The sequence below is a fragment of the Battus philenor genome, unplaced genomic scaffold (assembly GCF_028537555.1).
Source record: "Battus philenor isolate CCGP_79_NKW_IND1 unplaced genomic scaffold, ilBatPhil1.0.hap1 SCAF_21, whole genome shotgun sequence".
Taxonomy (NCBI): Eukaryota; Metazoa; Arthropoda; class Insecta; order Lepidoptera; family Papilionidae; genus Battus; species Battus philenor.
This window is the reverse complement of record NW_027181684.1, coordinates 1,806,181-1,822,052: the sequence shown is the minus strand read 5'-3', so window position 1 is coordinate 1,822,052 and position 15,872 is coordinate 1,806,181. Positions and strand designations below refer to the sequence as shown.

General features: G+C 31.2%; 2 protein-coding genes across 3 annotated transcripts; one reads left to right on the top strand and one right to left on the bottom strand.

Moving 5' to 3' along the window:
* Positions 1-3,252: 3,252 nt before the first annotated feature.
* Positions 3,253-12,057, bottom strand: Ras85D (ras-like protein 1). Of its 2 annotated transcripts, XM_068766302.1 has the most exons (3): positions 11,925-12,057; positions 11,430-11,836; positions 3,253-4,782 (listed from the first exon to the last, which is right to left on the bottom strand). In XM_068766302.1, the coding sequence occupies exons 2-3, from the start codon at positions 11,823-11,825 to the stop codon at positions 4,603-4,605; spliced, it is 576 nt and encodes a 191-aa protein (XP_068622403.1). In that variant the 5' UTR covers positions 11,826-11,836; positions 11,925-12,057; the 3' UTR covers positions 3,253-4,602. The 2 variants fall into 2 exon arrangements, with proteins under 2 accessions (XP_068622403.1, XP_068622402.1); XM_068766301.1 differs by having other exon boundaries at positions 11,430-12,057.
* Positions 12,058-12,461: 404 nt separating this feature from the next.
* On the top strand, positions 12,462-14,282 carry LOC137923420 (uncharacterized). Its single transcript, XM_068766672.1, has 3 exons — positions 12,462-12,607; positions 12,763-12,892; positions 14,115-14,282. Exons 1-3 carry the CDS (start codon positions 12,525-12,527, stop codon positions 14,214-14,216), a joined length of 315 nt encoding a protein of 104 aa, XP_068622773.1. The 5' UTR covers positions 12,462-12,524; the 3' UTR covers positions 14,217-14,282.
* Positions 14,283-15,872: the final 1,590 nt, after the last annotated feature.

Genomic DNA, 15,872 nt, shown 5'->3' with positions numbered 1-15,872 from the left:
AAATGATGTAATAAAATGGCAATATTTCAAATGACACATGGCAGCCCGTGTATTGCGCTAAGTAGTTCAAAAATTATTTTATAAAGCAAAAATATAACTATACTAAATACGATATTTAACTTAGAAACTATAAATGTTAATTTAAAAGATAAAATTCGTTATAGATTTCATTGTACAATGTAATTTTAATTACCTATTTTGTAAGTGTTCGAACTTTGAAATGTTACGAATCTATATAACATAATAATGATTTTATTTGTGTCTGCTATTGTTTACCTATCTTTATTATCTATCATCGTGCGATAAGATTGTGCACAATTTACATGCAACTGTCATGCACATGCATTATTTACATAATTGTTGACATGAAATTTCAATAGACATATCACAAGGATCTTGTTAGGTTCGCGATAAAGTTCTCTATTACTCATCTACTGTAGATATATAAAGGATTACTTCATCAGGTATCTTTACCACTATAATAGCCATAAATTTGAAAGAATTTTACATAGATATTTACAAATCGTAAATATACATACATATATGTCCCTTTCAGTATTTAATGCTTGTCTTGCAACTTGGTACTCAATTTCTTTTATCCAAATTATAAAATGATAATAATAATAATGATATATGAAATCTTTAATGTATTAAAATTGCTATATATAGACCTCAAAGCGCATGGGCATAACAAAAATCATTTAAAATTTATTAAATGTTATAATTTTCCTAATACATTTTGACTTAACCTTTACGGCAATTGCATCATTTTACTAAAAGTCAAATATAAAATAGATAAAACATTAGTAAAACTATGATATTTCTCATTAGAAAAATCATTGATAATTCAGCGCCATTGTGTGTGAATATTAAAAATTTAATTTATAAAAATTAAATTGTTAATTACAGTTAGGAACATTGCACAAAATTTTACCAACAATTTATCTGAATTTTATGTTTCCCTGAATACTATTCCTTACAATTATAAAGTGTAAACTCTGAGAGAAATCTTTATTTATTTGTACATATACAAAAGAAAAAATGTTATAATTACGATTTATTTTTAGGTTGAAAAAAAAGTGCAAATTTAAAAATGATGATGGAAGTAGTATAAGGGGATAACCTCTATGACTATTTTTGTGCATATCAGAGGACATTTTTCATAAAACATTCCTTTACACCCGAGCACCATCAAGTTACATTTTTAATATAGATAGAAAACTCAAAGTACAAATAAACCATACAAATTGTGAATGTAGCATGTTTTCAAAATGTGCATGTTAAATTTAAAGAGTTGTAGTTGTATTCAATTGAGCATATATGTGCCACCTATATCTTTAAATAAGGGGTCGGCAAGACTGATCGAAGACATGATAATCATAATTTTTTTTGTGTAAAACTGCAAGTAACATTGTTTTTACTATACATAGGATATTAACTAGAATCTTGACTGTATCCTGTTTTGCGTGCCCAATATACTATGTTAAAAAAAGGGCAATGAATAAACTACATAACCATAAATTACCATTTGCACAATTCATATTTATTACAAGCTGTGTAAAAGTACAGTACCTGGCGATATTGCACATCGAACTTTGGAAAGAGACAATTGGCTTCATAGAGCACTATCTCTGTCCCACACTACCTATGTGACCTTTTGTCTGTCGTATTTCGTGCGACAGAGATAACGCTCTACGAAGCCGAAATTAGCCGATTGTCTCTTTCCAAACGTCGATGTGCAATATCAATTGCCAGGTACGGTAAGCCAGTTTGCCAACCCCTAACTTCAATGAATACACTAATAAAAAAATTTATGACATTATAAGTCTTATTGAACAAATATAAGCAAGCATGCAATATTATATACCATAAAGAGAAAGTGTATAGAAAATACATAGTTACTGTAACATCACCTCATATAAAATACTTCAGATCCTTAATAATGGCGCATTGAGGTAAACTAGATATGATGCTTAAACATTTTCCATATAAGCAATGTGATATAGTTATAATATAAAATAATTAATAGCAACACAATCACCTTTATATAAAGATAAGAAATGAAGTAAGAAAAGGACCAATATTTAGCCACTTCCGCACTTCCCAGAGGGGAGAAACACGTGTTGAGTGATTTCACGTTGGCAGTTGTGTAATTCGCATTATTTGCTGCATACACATTTATCAGCAGGCCAGCGGGCGGTGCACTTTGTTGCATGACTACTACTGCATGTGCGGAAGTGGCTAAATATTGGTCCTTTTCTTACTTAGGATGGACTTCTGCAAGGTTACGCCTGATTCCATTAAACATATAAGAAATGAAGTTTAGTCGATATAAAAACAGCACTGGCAGTAGATTTGAGAAAATATCTATAATACAATTATGCTAGAGTATAAAACATCAACAAGGAATCTTATTAACTAATTCATTTAATCAAAGTAATGCTTGATAGTTATTGATTTTGGCATTCTATCAATATGAGTTTTTATAAATAATTATTTAATTTTAGTATTATATTAAACAAAGATTATCATTTAACCACTTTGGTCAGTATAGCAGACATTACATTACAAGCTGATATTACTTGTAATGTAATTAAGACAGCTTTTGTTTGTATTTTAATGTTTCAATATGTCTTTTCAGGCTTGAGGCTTGTTGAATTTTTCAGAAATTTGTATGTTATATACCTGCCCAACACACCTGAGTACTTTTTTATTTATAAATCCACAGCTGCAAGTAATTGCACATGTTTTGTTAATTTAATTATAAAAATTGCCAAACAATGACCATGGAGTTTTTCAAAATGAGATCAAGGGTTTTTTTATTCAAATAGAGTATGCAGAGAAAATATGATAAACGCTGAATAAATATAAACACAATATGATTCCGATATTACATATTACATTCACATAATGTAATAATAAACTGTAATATCAGAGAGATCTGTAAAATTTCTTGATTGACGACTAAAGTCAACACTCTGTTCTTCGTAAGGTTTTATGGCCAACAAACACCATACCAAAGTGGTTAAGAAGTAAAAATATAAGATTGTGTTGTGTTTTTTGTACTAGATCAGTTATATTGCCGAAAGGTATCTATGGAGGTGTGTACCAACCAATTGTCTTACATATAATTTGCTTACGTGAGTCTTTAGTTTAATTTGAGAAACATTATTAAATGTTACACCACTGGTTACCATAATTACAATTAAATACTAATATAAAAGTAACAATTTTTAATTTTTGGTGTATTATACTTTTAGTAATAATAATTTTTATATGCCATATTTCTATATAGTAATGTAGGTATACTGTTTATCAGTGTTATAAGTATGCTCTTATATATTTCCTATAAAATGTTATAAACCATATTTTTTAATACATCATTTAAAAGTTTTTTATATTTCATTATTTATTTGTTCATTCCACAGAAGACTAATTTGATCATTTCTCTCACACAAAAATCATTTAAGTAAGTTTGGGAGACACATAATATACTTAATAATGCCAAGACTGATGGGATTACGGATTATTAATGATTATAAAACGCAAAAAATTAAATCCCATTACATATTATATTTAATTCAAAATAACGATAACGTATAATGTGGCAACACTAAATTATTTATATAACCTATAAATTTTGTGAATACCATCCGACGAATCGTCTGCACTTGGCGGGAACGGCTTGTATCAGAGTAATTTAAATTAAAACTGAATAAATACACTGCACATTTTAATCATGTACTGTTACGTCTTTAAAAAATAAAAATTGCTACTTCTTTTATGTTAATTCAGTTAGACTTAAGTATTTTACAGCTTTATCTGACATGAGTTCACAGAACGGAAGAGTCCGTGAATTATAACTTGTATGTAACAGGAAGTGAACTATTAAAACTAGATTTTACTAAAATTTATCCGCAGTTATATATTACCGCGTGAATTTTAATTTGAAATTATATCCAAAATATGTGTACAATAAATGTGATGTTTGTATTACTAACAAGAATCGTGTTTTTATATTACAAACAATTTTACTCACGTTTGCAGTATTAAATAAACTGAATACCAGTCATGTATACAACATAGTTTTTAAATGTATGTTCCCACGCAAGCAAATCGTAATATATGGTTGAAAATATAGTCTTCGAAATAGGCAACTAAGACATGCAGATTACACTGAAGCTAAACGTTGATGTTTTGTACAATATTGCCTTTGAATACTCAATCAAAACGATCCAAACACGAACTTTATAATTAGTTAAAAGTTTATACAACGATAGATATCTTTTAAAATCGGCAAGTATATATACTGAAATATATTTATTGACTAATTATAAGAAAGAATATTATACCCCGATATATTATTTAGTGAGGTTGTTTTCTAAAATATATAACTGTCAATATACGAAGTTGCCATAAAGTAAACAGTATTACCAGTAAATAATTTTTTACCTTAAAAATTGCAAAATATGAAGTTAATATTTATTATTAGTCAGGGTCTTAAATTTTTATAAGCCTACATCGATCGTTGGCTCATAACAGCGGAACTTGAAAGAGAATTAATTGAAAAATTACTTATTAAACTTATTATATACGTCAACTTTACAATAGTTCACATTTGATTGGACGTCGTGTGCCCATTTTATTCCCTCTCCTGTATTTTTTGCCCCGGCTCTCCTTGTCCTTGCGGATCTCCCGGACTAGAGTGTAAAAGGCATCGTCGACGCCCATGCGTGTCTTGGCTGACGTCTCCACGAATGGGACACCGTAACTCCGCGCAACCTGCAAGTTACATGTGAAGATTTAAATTATATGATTTTTGTAGAGCGAATAAACCTAGAGTACATCAGAATAACAATAAAAATACAATTAAAAGGAAATATAACAAAAAAAGGAAAATAGTTAAAATTAAACAATTTAAACAGAGTTCTAACAGGCGTTCTGATCGCTCGAAGGGATCTCTACCATACAACCTTGGGATGAAGAAGAGAGACATGAAAGAAAGAGTAGTTTAGGGTGTACATAACAAAAAAAAATTACACATTTCAAGAGTACAATATGCTAGTGCACATATATTATACATACATTACAATACCCTCACACATCTATATACATTATAATATAAAAAATAAATAACAAATACTACACAATATCCTATTTAAGAGGCCAAGAAAATGCTCTTATACCACCTTTTTAAAAAGCTGACAGTGATTTTTGAAACGGTTCTCAATTAACAAAAATTACTGACTATGGCACAGTGGTGATAAAGTGGCAGCAGACAGGTCACAAAGCACACAGAACTAATGACCAAAGCTATGGACTAGCAAGTTCAGTATAAGACATCCACCTGCAAAGTCGACTAATGCCACTGACCCAACCAGCTTTCACTTGATCCTCCTATTAGATATCTATATATATTGGAGGCCTATGTCCAGCTGTGAACAATTAACAGCTGAAATTTAAGAGCAGTGACAATAATACACAATTAATGCACAAAGTATGAGTTATATAAGATTGTATTCTGGAATCCTAACCCGCATCCTTTGACCTCTACCAATGAGCCCACACATTCACCCTATTAGAGTTTTTACATCTATAACTAATCACAGATAGATAAACACGATTATTGTTAATAAATTTACTAACACTTTTTTGACAACTGGTGTTTAACACCCAAAAAATTATGAAATAATGCTGATTTGAAATATATAAAAACATTTCAAAGATTAATTAAATACTCTTAATTTTACAAATTGTAATTTATTTATTTTGGAGTGTATGTAGAGAATAAGGTTGCATGTTTAGTAAACTGACAGTTGAGCATTGGTAGCCCAGTGGTAGTGGATTGAGACTTGCGATTTTAGGTTGAGGGTTCAATTACCGAGACACAATCTTATGTAATTCACATTTTATGGATCAGTAAAATAGGATTACCACTGCTCACAAACAAGTTTCCTGAGGATAGGCAGCAGTGATCTCTACATACCGTAAAATCACACTGGGATTAACAACCCGCCTGCCATGCATGACGGTTATGGTATATACCACCATAGATATAGATATAGAGAGTAGGCCTAAGCCTTGTTGTGGGCATCTATGGACTAAAACATAAATGATTTTTTTGTTTTTATATTTTATTTTGTGTTCCTTATTTAATCTGCGATCAGTCCCAGCAATATAAGCGGATTTGTTGAGTGGTTATAGCTTTGGAAGGGGTCTCCCGGCGGGAGACACTCCTAGTTCACCATTGAGTGTCTAGTGTCTGGATGTCATGCCATTTAAGACATTTCCTGTACTGGATGCAAGTTTTTATATTTATAAAAACTAACCTCATTCTAAGTTTGCCAAAATTAAAAAATATATAAATGAAATTAAATATTACAAGTAAGTCATTAATATTATGATTAATTTTATATTACCGCAACATATGAGTAATGTTTAGATATAACAATGTAGAACTAAACATAAACCATCTATAGATAGCATATACATGATTATTTTTACTTTGTATTGTATTATAATATAATGATTTAGTTTACATTTAGTGACAATTAATTAACTTGATTTTTCTTCTTTTTTTCAGCTGATAGATCTTTGTAGGAGGCCTGCCCACTGTCAGAGATGATCATGATAGGACTTGATAGGAGGCCTGCCCACTGTCAGAGATGATCATGATAGGACTTGCATTGCCCTTATCCAGCACTTTTACCGGTTTGTGGTCACTTTTGAGAATTTTTTGAATGCAATGGCAATGTCATTTGTAGATATAAGACGATATTGGATGACAAGGTATCAATAAAACTGACTTTATAAATGAATGGAAAATCTTAAATCAAGAATATTCTTCCTCTTTTCAGGTGATAGAAGCCTTTTGCAAGGTATTGGCCTCTCCCAACCGAATCCAATGACTAAACGCGATCTTCACTGTGGCGTCGGTTCTCCTAGTGGGGCCCTATTCGCGTCTACTTGCCACCACAGAAACTTTTGGCACCAACGGTTGTGGGTCGCGCAAGCGATGCGCCCCAAACCACTGCCATTTCAGACAAATAATTATTCAAGCTACATTGCCTTAGTTCTTCTGCGGATTTCCTCATTTTTGATTCAATCTCACAGACGTACAATGACCATGGCTGTCTTTATTGCTCTTTGAGTAATACCTTGTCATAAGGCCCACTGTAAGTGAACGTCTCAGATCCATATTATCACTGGCATCTTATTATTATTTTGCATAAACAAAGGAGATGTGAATAGATTTAATAGTAGTTGGAGCTTAAGGCTTATACAAATGCACTTGTTATTAAATATTACATGATATATAGAGCAATTCATTATAGTTATAAAGGCTTAAAAATAACTCATTTGTCACTGAAAACCTTCACAATTATTTTTAATTATATTTTATATGGGATGTGATCACTCTAAACTCTATAAGAATGCAGCAGACCAATAACTTCTGACAGTACAATATCTGAGGCAGATAGTAAACAATAAATTATTTTAAAATGTACTAATCTGAATTTTGAAACTATTTTTCTTATTGTTTGTGACTCAATTGTTTAAATTTTTTACACCTATAACCAATCACCCTGTAAGTAACAAGAAGGTGCATTGTTCTCTTATTTCTCATTCTCTACTATTTGTTTTTTAATTAATCTTTAAGAGGCCTATTCGTATATTTATTTTACATGCATTTGTTACTCACATATCAATTTAGTGTGGCAATTTGTGAAGGAATGAAATTAAATCTGACTGGAGCTTCAATTATTAGGTGTGGTAAGTTAGTGTTATAATTTTTAGAACATTAAATGTTTTATTAATTAAATTGTAATGTTTAGATTAGCTTATAATTGTGTCTTACATTAAGGGTAAATAAGTAATAGTAGGGAAAATGATAGTTCAGAATAAAAAAAGATACATTCAATTCAAATTTGAAATATTTTTATCCAGTTATATAATAAATTACATCTCTTATTGTCGTCAAGTTAAGTCTACCATGTGCTGAGATAAATGCCTTAGGCCTGACAAGAATAGGCAAAAGAAACTCAGCAATATATTATATATTTTTATTAAAATATATAACTAAGTATTCAATAAATATTGCAACAGCCGGAAAGCATACACAACACATCCAAAGTGCTGCTATCTTTATGAAATTATTTACAGTAATAACTTTTAGTACTTGATATAGCCAGTAGAAAGGTAGGTCTCACTATGAAAACAAAAAAATCAAAAGCTATGACAAGTGGACAAATTATGAGTATTAAAATAGATATCTCTATAATTGACAATGTAACAATGTATACATATATCTAGAAATATGTAACAAAGTATACATATATCTAGGGCAAATACTATCTCATCAAACAAATAAACAAAAATAAAATGCATGGAAAAGGTACTCAACACTCAAAGAAATTATGAAAAACGGACAAAACAACATTTACATGAAAAGTAAACTGCCAAACATGGGAACTAACAAAGGCCCAGTATAAGAAGCAAGAAGTAAGTCAGAGAGTAATGGAAAGAAGCATTCTCTAAAAGAGAAGAATTGACAGAGTGAGAAATAAAGATATGAGGAACACAACAAAGTGGCCTAAAATGGCCAAAAACAAAATATTACCCAAGAGGCCATAAAAGAAAAAGAGATAGGCTTCAATCTTTGGGGAGACAAAATAGTAGGGATGGCTCAGAGGACTTAGACCAGGATAACGATATATAAGAACAAGTTGACAAAAATGGGGGAGGCCTTTACCGACAGATATGCACACAGATATTAAGAGTGTGATGATAAATTATATAATGTATATGTATAGATATAAGGCTATAAATGAATATATCTCACACAATGTTTTTTGACATTTTTTTTTAAATTTAGCAATCAAAGCTTTCTGAACGTTAACTGCTATGTTATTGTAAGTGTTTACTGCCCTTTGAAAGATTACTAACTTGATGAAATTGCATGTTCATCATGTTTTAAGAAATAAGACATCCACAGCTGGATGCAGGAATCTCCCATTGATTATGAATAAGTTAATTATGTCTTAGATATGCAAAATATTCCCATGTATAAAGTTATATATACATTAGGACAGTATTTTCCCATGTGGGGCCCCCATAGCAGGGCGATTTGATTTTTATGGGGCAATTTGAAAATGAACTCGACAACTTTAATATATAAATTAGGTATGTTAAATAGGGGTATGTAAGTATTTTAGCAGACTAAGGTACAAACAAGGGTTGGTAAACACTGTATTACAATTTATGTTATTGAAATAAATGATAACTGTTGATCTCTTTATCTTCCAACACATAGTCTGGACTGAATGCATGATATTGAAAAAAAAATCTATTAATTTTTGCACCGGGCTTGCTTGCTCTATTGCGGAGATCAGAGTTATTTTTTTTAATGTATTATGATACATCAATTGTGAAAATGGGTAGGTATATATATCTGTTGTGAAAACAAGGTGGAAAAAGAATATTTAAGAGAATAAATAAAAAAAACTTTGTGTATGGTCTACCTATGTTTTATATACAGGTTGCCACTTGAGAATATTTTGAACCCAAAATATATAAAACTTCTAAGACATGTATTTTTATTTCCACTCACTACTACATCCCTATAGCCTCATACCTAAACAAGCATACCAATGCACAAACACCCTCACATACAGATGTAGGGCTTACAATACTAAACCAAAGTATTAATAACGGTATTTGATATTTGAAACACCGGGATACTGGTATTAAAACCAGTATTATTAATAAAAAATTTACTAGTTACATATTTACTTACCTCAGTAGCTATATTGACTTGTTGGCAAATAATATATGAAATCCAATATTAAATTCTCTGTTATATTTTACATATAATAAGCTCATATATAAATTGGAAGTGTTTATAAAATAATATTAATAACTTGTGTTTTATTTATTAAAGTATACTCTTGAAAAACATGAACAATCAATCCTTCAATTTTTTCTTGTAAACACTACAGCTGATTTGTAAAATGAAACAATTTAATCTAAACAATTTAATAATTTTCATGTTACAAACTTTATGTATTTGTATAAATGAGACCCATTCATTGGGCAGTAGAAGTAAAACATAAACAATCACTTTAAAACATGAACAATCACTTTACATTACAGGTGTGTGTAACAAATGTGCCTTATATACATTTTAATACAATCAAATTGTTTATATATCTTCAAAAAAAATTCTTGTAATTAATTAATATTATTAAAAATTGGATTTATAATGTGCATAAATTCAATTTTCATCAACTAATGCAATACTGAAATATCGCTATCCTTACATAAATACCAGTTTTGAGCACTAGACAAAAATCTTCCAGGATTCCAGTATTCGGGATCTCGGAATCCCAGTATTGTAAGCCCTACACAGATGCCACCACACTGTATTACTAATGTTTTTGTTTGTGTAATATAAATATTACATAATAAGCAACCACTTGAAACTCTGTGATACAGCCTGCGCCTTAAGCAAATGTCACCAGTAACTTAATTTTACAATTTCAATATCTATATATAATAGGTTTCCACCTATTTACTAATTCATCTCAATATATCTGGAATCTTGATACTTATAGGACTTGAAATTTAATATGAATATTCATTTTGCTGAGTAGAGGTATCCAAGGAATGGATTTTACAAATTCCATTAACAATGTGGTGGAGGAAGCATTCATTTACTAAAAAATGCTTATTACAAAACATTAGCCCTTATTATTCTAAAACTTATTCAGAATATTTTTTGATAAAGATTTTAAAAACTTATATTACCAAGAATTTATTTAATAAAATTACACCCATAAAGGGAGTAGGAGCCTTATATAGCTGGCAAGGAACAGCTAGTATTCTATGTGGTATATGTAAACATGTTCATTTCAAGATCTTACATATTGTACAATTTTAACATTTAATATAATAAATAGAAATAGATAGAATCACTTGAAAACAATAGCATTTAAAGAGATAAGTTAAAAAAACTTCACTATGAACTTAAGAAATAAATATTATGGCAGACATTCTACAAGAAATCAGTATGGAAATGAAAATGTTGTCTTTGTCTGGCAGGTTGGAAAAATATATGTGACAATAATTTAGGTATTAAAAATAAAATTTAACATGTCTGACTACTTTTGGTTCATGATAATACTGGCAAAATTATTGTTATAAAATAAAATACTACATGAAATCAAAGTTGATCATATTTAAGATTTAATTAACCATAGATTTGGAAAAATCAATTCATTCACAATCAATTATAACAGAATAGTTTAAAATAGAAAACTTTCATTGTTATTGTTGTCATTTTTAAAAATAGAATGGAGATATTTTCGTGTGATAATTTCTTGACACAAAAGTGATAATGTGTGCATGTGGTGTTAGTAAACAAAGCTTACCTCGCGCGCCTGTGTCATGTCCACCGCCCACGCCTGGAGGTCGCATTTGTTGCCAACGAGCACCATCGGAACTTCCTCCGCGTCCTTGACCCGTTTTATCTGCTCTCTGTAAGATCCAATGTCCTCGAAACTCTTAGCACTGTTCACCGCGAAAACGAGCAGAAAACCTTCTCCTGTCCGCATGTACTGGTCGCGCATAGCCGAGTACTCTTCTTGACCAGCCGTATCCAAGATGTCCAAGAGACAAGTTTCACCGTCAATCACAACCTGCTTCCTATACGAATCCTCGATCGTTGGATCGTATTCGTCCACAAAATGATTCTGTATCAGCTGTATAGTCAATGCAGATTTACCCACGCCACCGGCCCCCACCACTACGAGCTTATACTCGGTCATCTTGTATCGAGCTAGAAGGAATATTTTTTCGTATATAATGTCACTGGAGCTAACAAACAACGCCCCGCTGTGCCGTGCCGCACCTCCGGTATTACTCACATCGGCGTGGCTGCCGCGGCCGGCTGTGTGCGTCGCTGCACTCGCTGAACCCGTAAATCGGCTAATTAATGTATTATTAGAGGCAAATGCAATAAATAACAATGAGGCAGTTCACTCACCCTTTTACCACAGATTAAACAGATGCGAGTTACACGTGACACAACAGATGCTATAACTATACGAGATGCCAATAAATTTTCTGTCATATGTTGTTCACTATAGATAAAAATGTTTTAAAAAGGAAACAGTTAACCTTTGCAGTGTCATTTAATTGAAAATGGTTATAACCATTTTTACCAATATAAATTTACTTTCATTTCAGTTTTTCAGAAATAATAAAATAATAGTATTTGTTAAACTCAAAATTTTTTGGTAACATATTTTTAGACAATTAAAACGTCGATCGCGTATACGAAAGACCTTTAAGGTTTTATTTGATAACGTTCTAACTGGTAGTCACGTTATTTTAAAATATTTTTTTTAAAGTGTCAATCTATTATAACACAGAATAAATCATTCAATGCTAAAGAATTTATATATGGATACGTGTTATTTAAAAAAGCTACTTAAACCAACATAAATTTTTTCAAAAGTGTTAAAATGTCCGACGAAAAAGATGATTCAGCTGAAGGTGAAACATTGGAAGAAGCAGGAATTTTAGAAGCTGATGTTGGTGCCCATTTGTAAGTTGTTTCATGAAAATTTATTTTAGTTATACGTGCACGGAGTGTAATTTGCTACAAAACTTACAATAGGCGTTTTAAAAATCATAAAAAAAAATTATTGCAAAATTTTCATTAACTAAATATCTAATTTAACTCTTTATTTTCTCATATAGTGACCAACAGCTGGCGTCTATCGACCCTCGCTTGAAAATACTTATGGATCCACTCGCCCATCAGCGTCTCCGCCCTGAGATGATGTTTATTCGAGAGGAGTTACGTCAGGCGAAGTTACAGACACTAGCGGTATAACTCTTAAAACGAAAATAAAATATTTCCTAAAATTATAGTTAGATTTTCAAAACAATCCTATCTTAGCGCGTCTCTTGACACAAGTCTTCAAGTTTGTTAGATTCGGCCCAGCTTTGGTGTTTCGAATAAATGTAATAAGAAATGAATATATACAAAAATATATAGTTATTAAATAACAAATTATGCATCATGTCAGATATAATCTGTGATATACCTATATCAAACTGTTTTACTTTTATCTGTGGATCTCCTATACAAAAAATTGCTATAGATGTAGCTACATACATTTGTTATAAAACATAGATACCTTTTGCTACCAAGTAATATGAAAATATTACTCACTTTTATCTGCGTGACGCTCACGGCCTTTGAATCATAATGATAGTGGCCGGCTAGGTTTTTTATTATAATCGCTGTGGTAATTCTGCCCCCATCCAGTTGTACAGCAAAATTTTTTTTAGGTTTGAACGCGCTACAATTATACAAATTAGAAGAAACATCTATAAAATTTAATATTATAGGAATTCATTTAGTAAAAAATGGTGGTCATTTTGCGTGTTTTGTACTGGATACCGAGAAATTTTGTAGTTTTTTTAAATAATGAACATGTATTTTTATACGTATCAGGGAAAACTTTGATGTTTAAGATATTCGCTCTTAATATTGGTTCATAAATGATGATAAAATAATGCGCAATCCATGTAAAACATGTTATAAACTTAATAACTTAATATCCTGCATTACTACTTCAGTAATTAAAAAATGATTTAAGAAAACGCTGCTGCAATTACAAAATTAAATTTTTCTTTATGTACGTTGAGGTTAAACTTATACATAGAAGCAAATAAGTCATTTGACTTAATCTATGTTGAGCTGTTATTTCGGTTTTTAACCAAGAAAAATATTTTTAAAAACATCCATATTAATTTAAAAACAAAATATAGAGAATTACTTTTTATCTTCGTTTGATATTAGAAGGATTAGTGTCTATATGGTGTTGTCCAGGACATGTTACAAAAGCCGATGTAGCAATAAGCTGTCAAGTTTTTTTTTCTTTATCATAATTTTTTGGCGCTTACATTTAGACTGGGCGCCTTTTGCGCTTTGCCACCTTGACACCACAGAATATGCAAATGACATTTGGTCAGTAATAAAAGTTTTGTAAAAAAGGAAAGTTTGTTTGTAATAGAGGTAATTATTTTTTTTTTAATTCTAGGTACGTCGTGCGGCGTTGAAGAATCTTTTAGTGAAGGACTTTTTGCAAGAAGACTGCGAGTTGAGGAACATCGGCCTCGCGTACTCTTTTCCTGACGTTTGATCGATAAAAGATTTTTTTTTATCTGTTATAACAGAACTAAAACCTAATTTAAATGTGAAATGAATAAATGCGAAGGAATAAAAAATATTGGCTGGAAATAGTTTGTTTTTTTATTAATACTAAGCGGTAACACTAGTGCAGACTATGAAGACGCTGGTTGTGGACCAGTTCCAACCGGTTTTATTGGAAATTAGTGGGAGAGGGCTATGCAGTAGATGTCTTGCAACTTAAATTATGATGAATCTGGCGTTTCGTTAGCTATTTTTTCGCATTTTGAGACGGTACGTTTTATTACGGAGCTACGGCATCGGCGATCATGATTTTGCCTATTCAAGCTGGACGGCCTCACAATCTATTGGAGTGATGAAACTTCCCGAGCTGAGGTTCTCTCTCTTCTCTCTTCTCTAATCGTAGTCGTGACATTTATCACCGGGCTGGGGGGCGGTGCACTTTGTTGCACGACTACGACTGCATGTGCGGAAGTGGCTAAATATTGGTCCTTTTCTTACTAAGGAAGATTATTTTTATATCACTTAACATATATGGATACGGTGCACGGTGTGTACACCATCTAAATACAGACTCATTGATCGAATAAACAATTACAGTAAAAAGTTTTGACAGTGAGAAGTGATAATGAAGCATTATTAGAACAATTTTTCTTTTGTAGTTATTATTTTAATTGTGTTAATTTAAATTATAAGTAATCTAACACCTATACCACAGTAATGATATAGTATAAGCCACATCAACGAGTGTCAGTCTATGTACGGGGTACTCTCGTAGGGAAGCGTCCGTCGAAGCGATATACGATAAAGATAAAATTAATTTATTCAACATTGGAACATTTAACACGACTCTTATGGATCATCAACTCTTTTAAAATCTATTTTATTACTGACACTAGATTGCTTCGCAAGTTGCTATAATTGTGGAGAAGCAGTAAGAAACATCACAATGATATATCTTTTAACCCTTAATAACCTAGAGTTTCAATTTTGTTACCAATCTTTTAAACCGAATGTTTCTATTACTATTATTTTTTTATAGGTTGGCTGTACGTATTTTACTGTTGTATAATATTCTTTCCAACGAAATTAAAAAAAAAAACTATTTTTTCTTTCATCTAGACCCTCAAGCAAACACAGTAATATTAAAAAAAAATTACTTTCGTAAATCAGGCTACTAAGAGTTAAAAAAGGTTAATAATACCGATTTATGCACATATGCTTTCTTTTAAAAGTCGTCAAGCTTCACCATCTTAAAAGGAGTTTTGTGAAAAGAACAATGTCCTCACGCACACGCGTCGTTTTCCAAGGCTACTTGTAGTGAGGTTAAAAATATACACATCTGTTTTTGGAGTGCTATTAATATAAATAATATTCGCAGAACGTAATTAATACGACCAATGCTTTTTATGTCTTTACTCGTAAATTCAGATGACATATGTGAGGTTGCCCACCTCACTCCCGAAGATAGTTTCATGGGCGGTAAAAAATTGTGATTTTTACTCTGAGTCCTGATCTGGTCTGCCTGAGTTCTTTATTTTCTCTTTCGTCTTCTTGCATGGGATGTTTGCTCTTTTGTAATGGTTTCAGGCGTTCTATGGATACAGTGATCTAACCATTCATGATAATTTAAAAAAAAAATCTATCT

Excerpts from the sequence above, each read along its gene's own strand:
- LOC137923420 (XM_068766672.1), top strand. The coding sequence starts at position 12,525 with ATGTCCGACGAAAAAGATGATTCAGCTGAAGGTGAAACATTGGAAGAA. Across the intron at positions 12,608-12,762 it reads GCTGATGTTGGTGCCCATTT|TGACCAACAGCTGGCGTCTA; the intron begins GTAAGTTGTTTC and ends TTTCTCATATAG. Across the intron at positions 12,893-14,114 it reads CGAAGTTACAGACACTAGCG|GTACGTCGTGCGGCGTTGAA; the intron begins GTATAACTCTTA and ends TTTTAATTCTAG.
- Ras85D (XM_068766301.1), bottom strand. The coding sequence starts at position 11,825 with ATGACCGAGTATAAGCTCGTAGTGGTGGGGGCCGGTGGCGTGGGTAAA. Across the intron at positions 4,783-11,429 it reads ACATGACACAGGCGCGCGAG|GTTGCGCGGAGTTACGGTGT; the intron begins GTAAGCTTTGTT and ends TGTAACTTGCAG.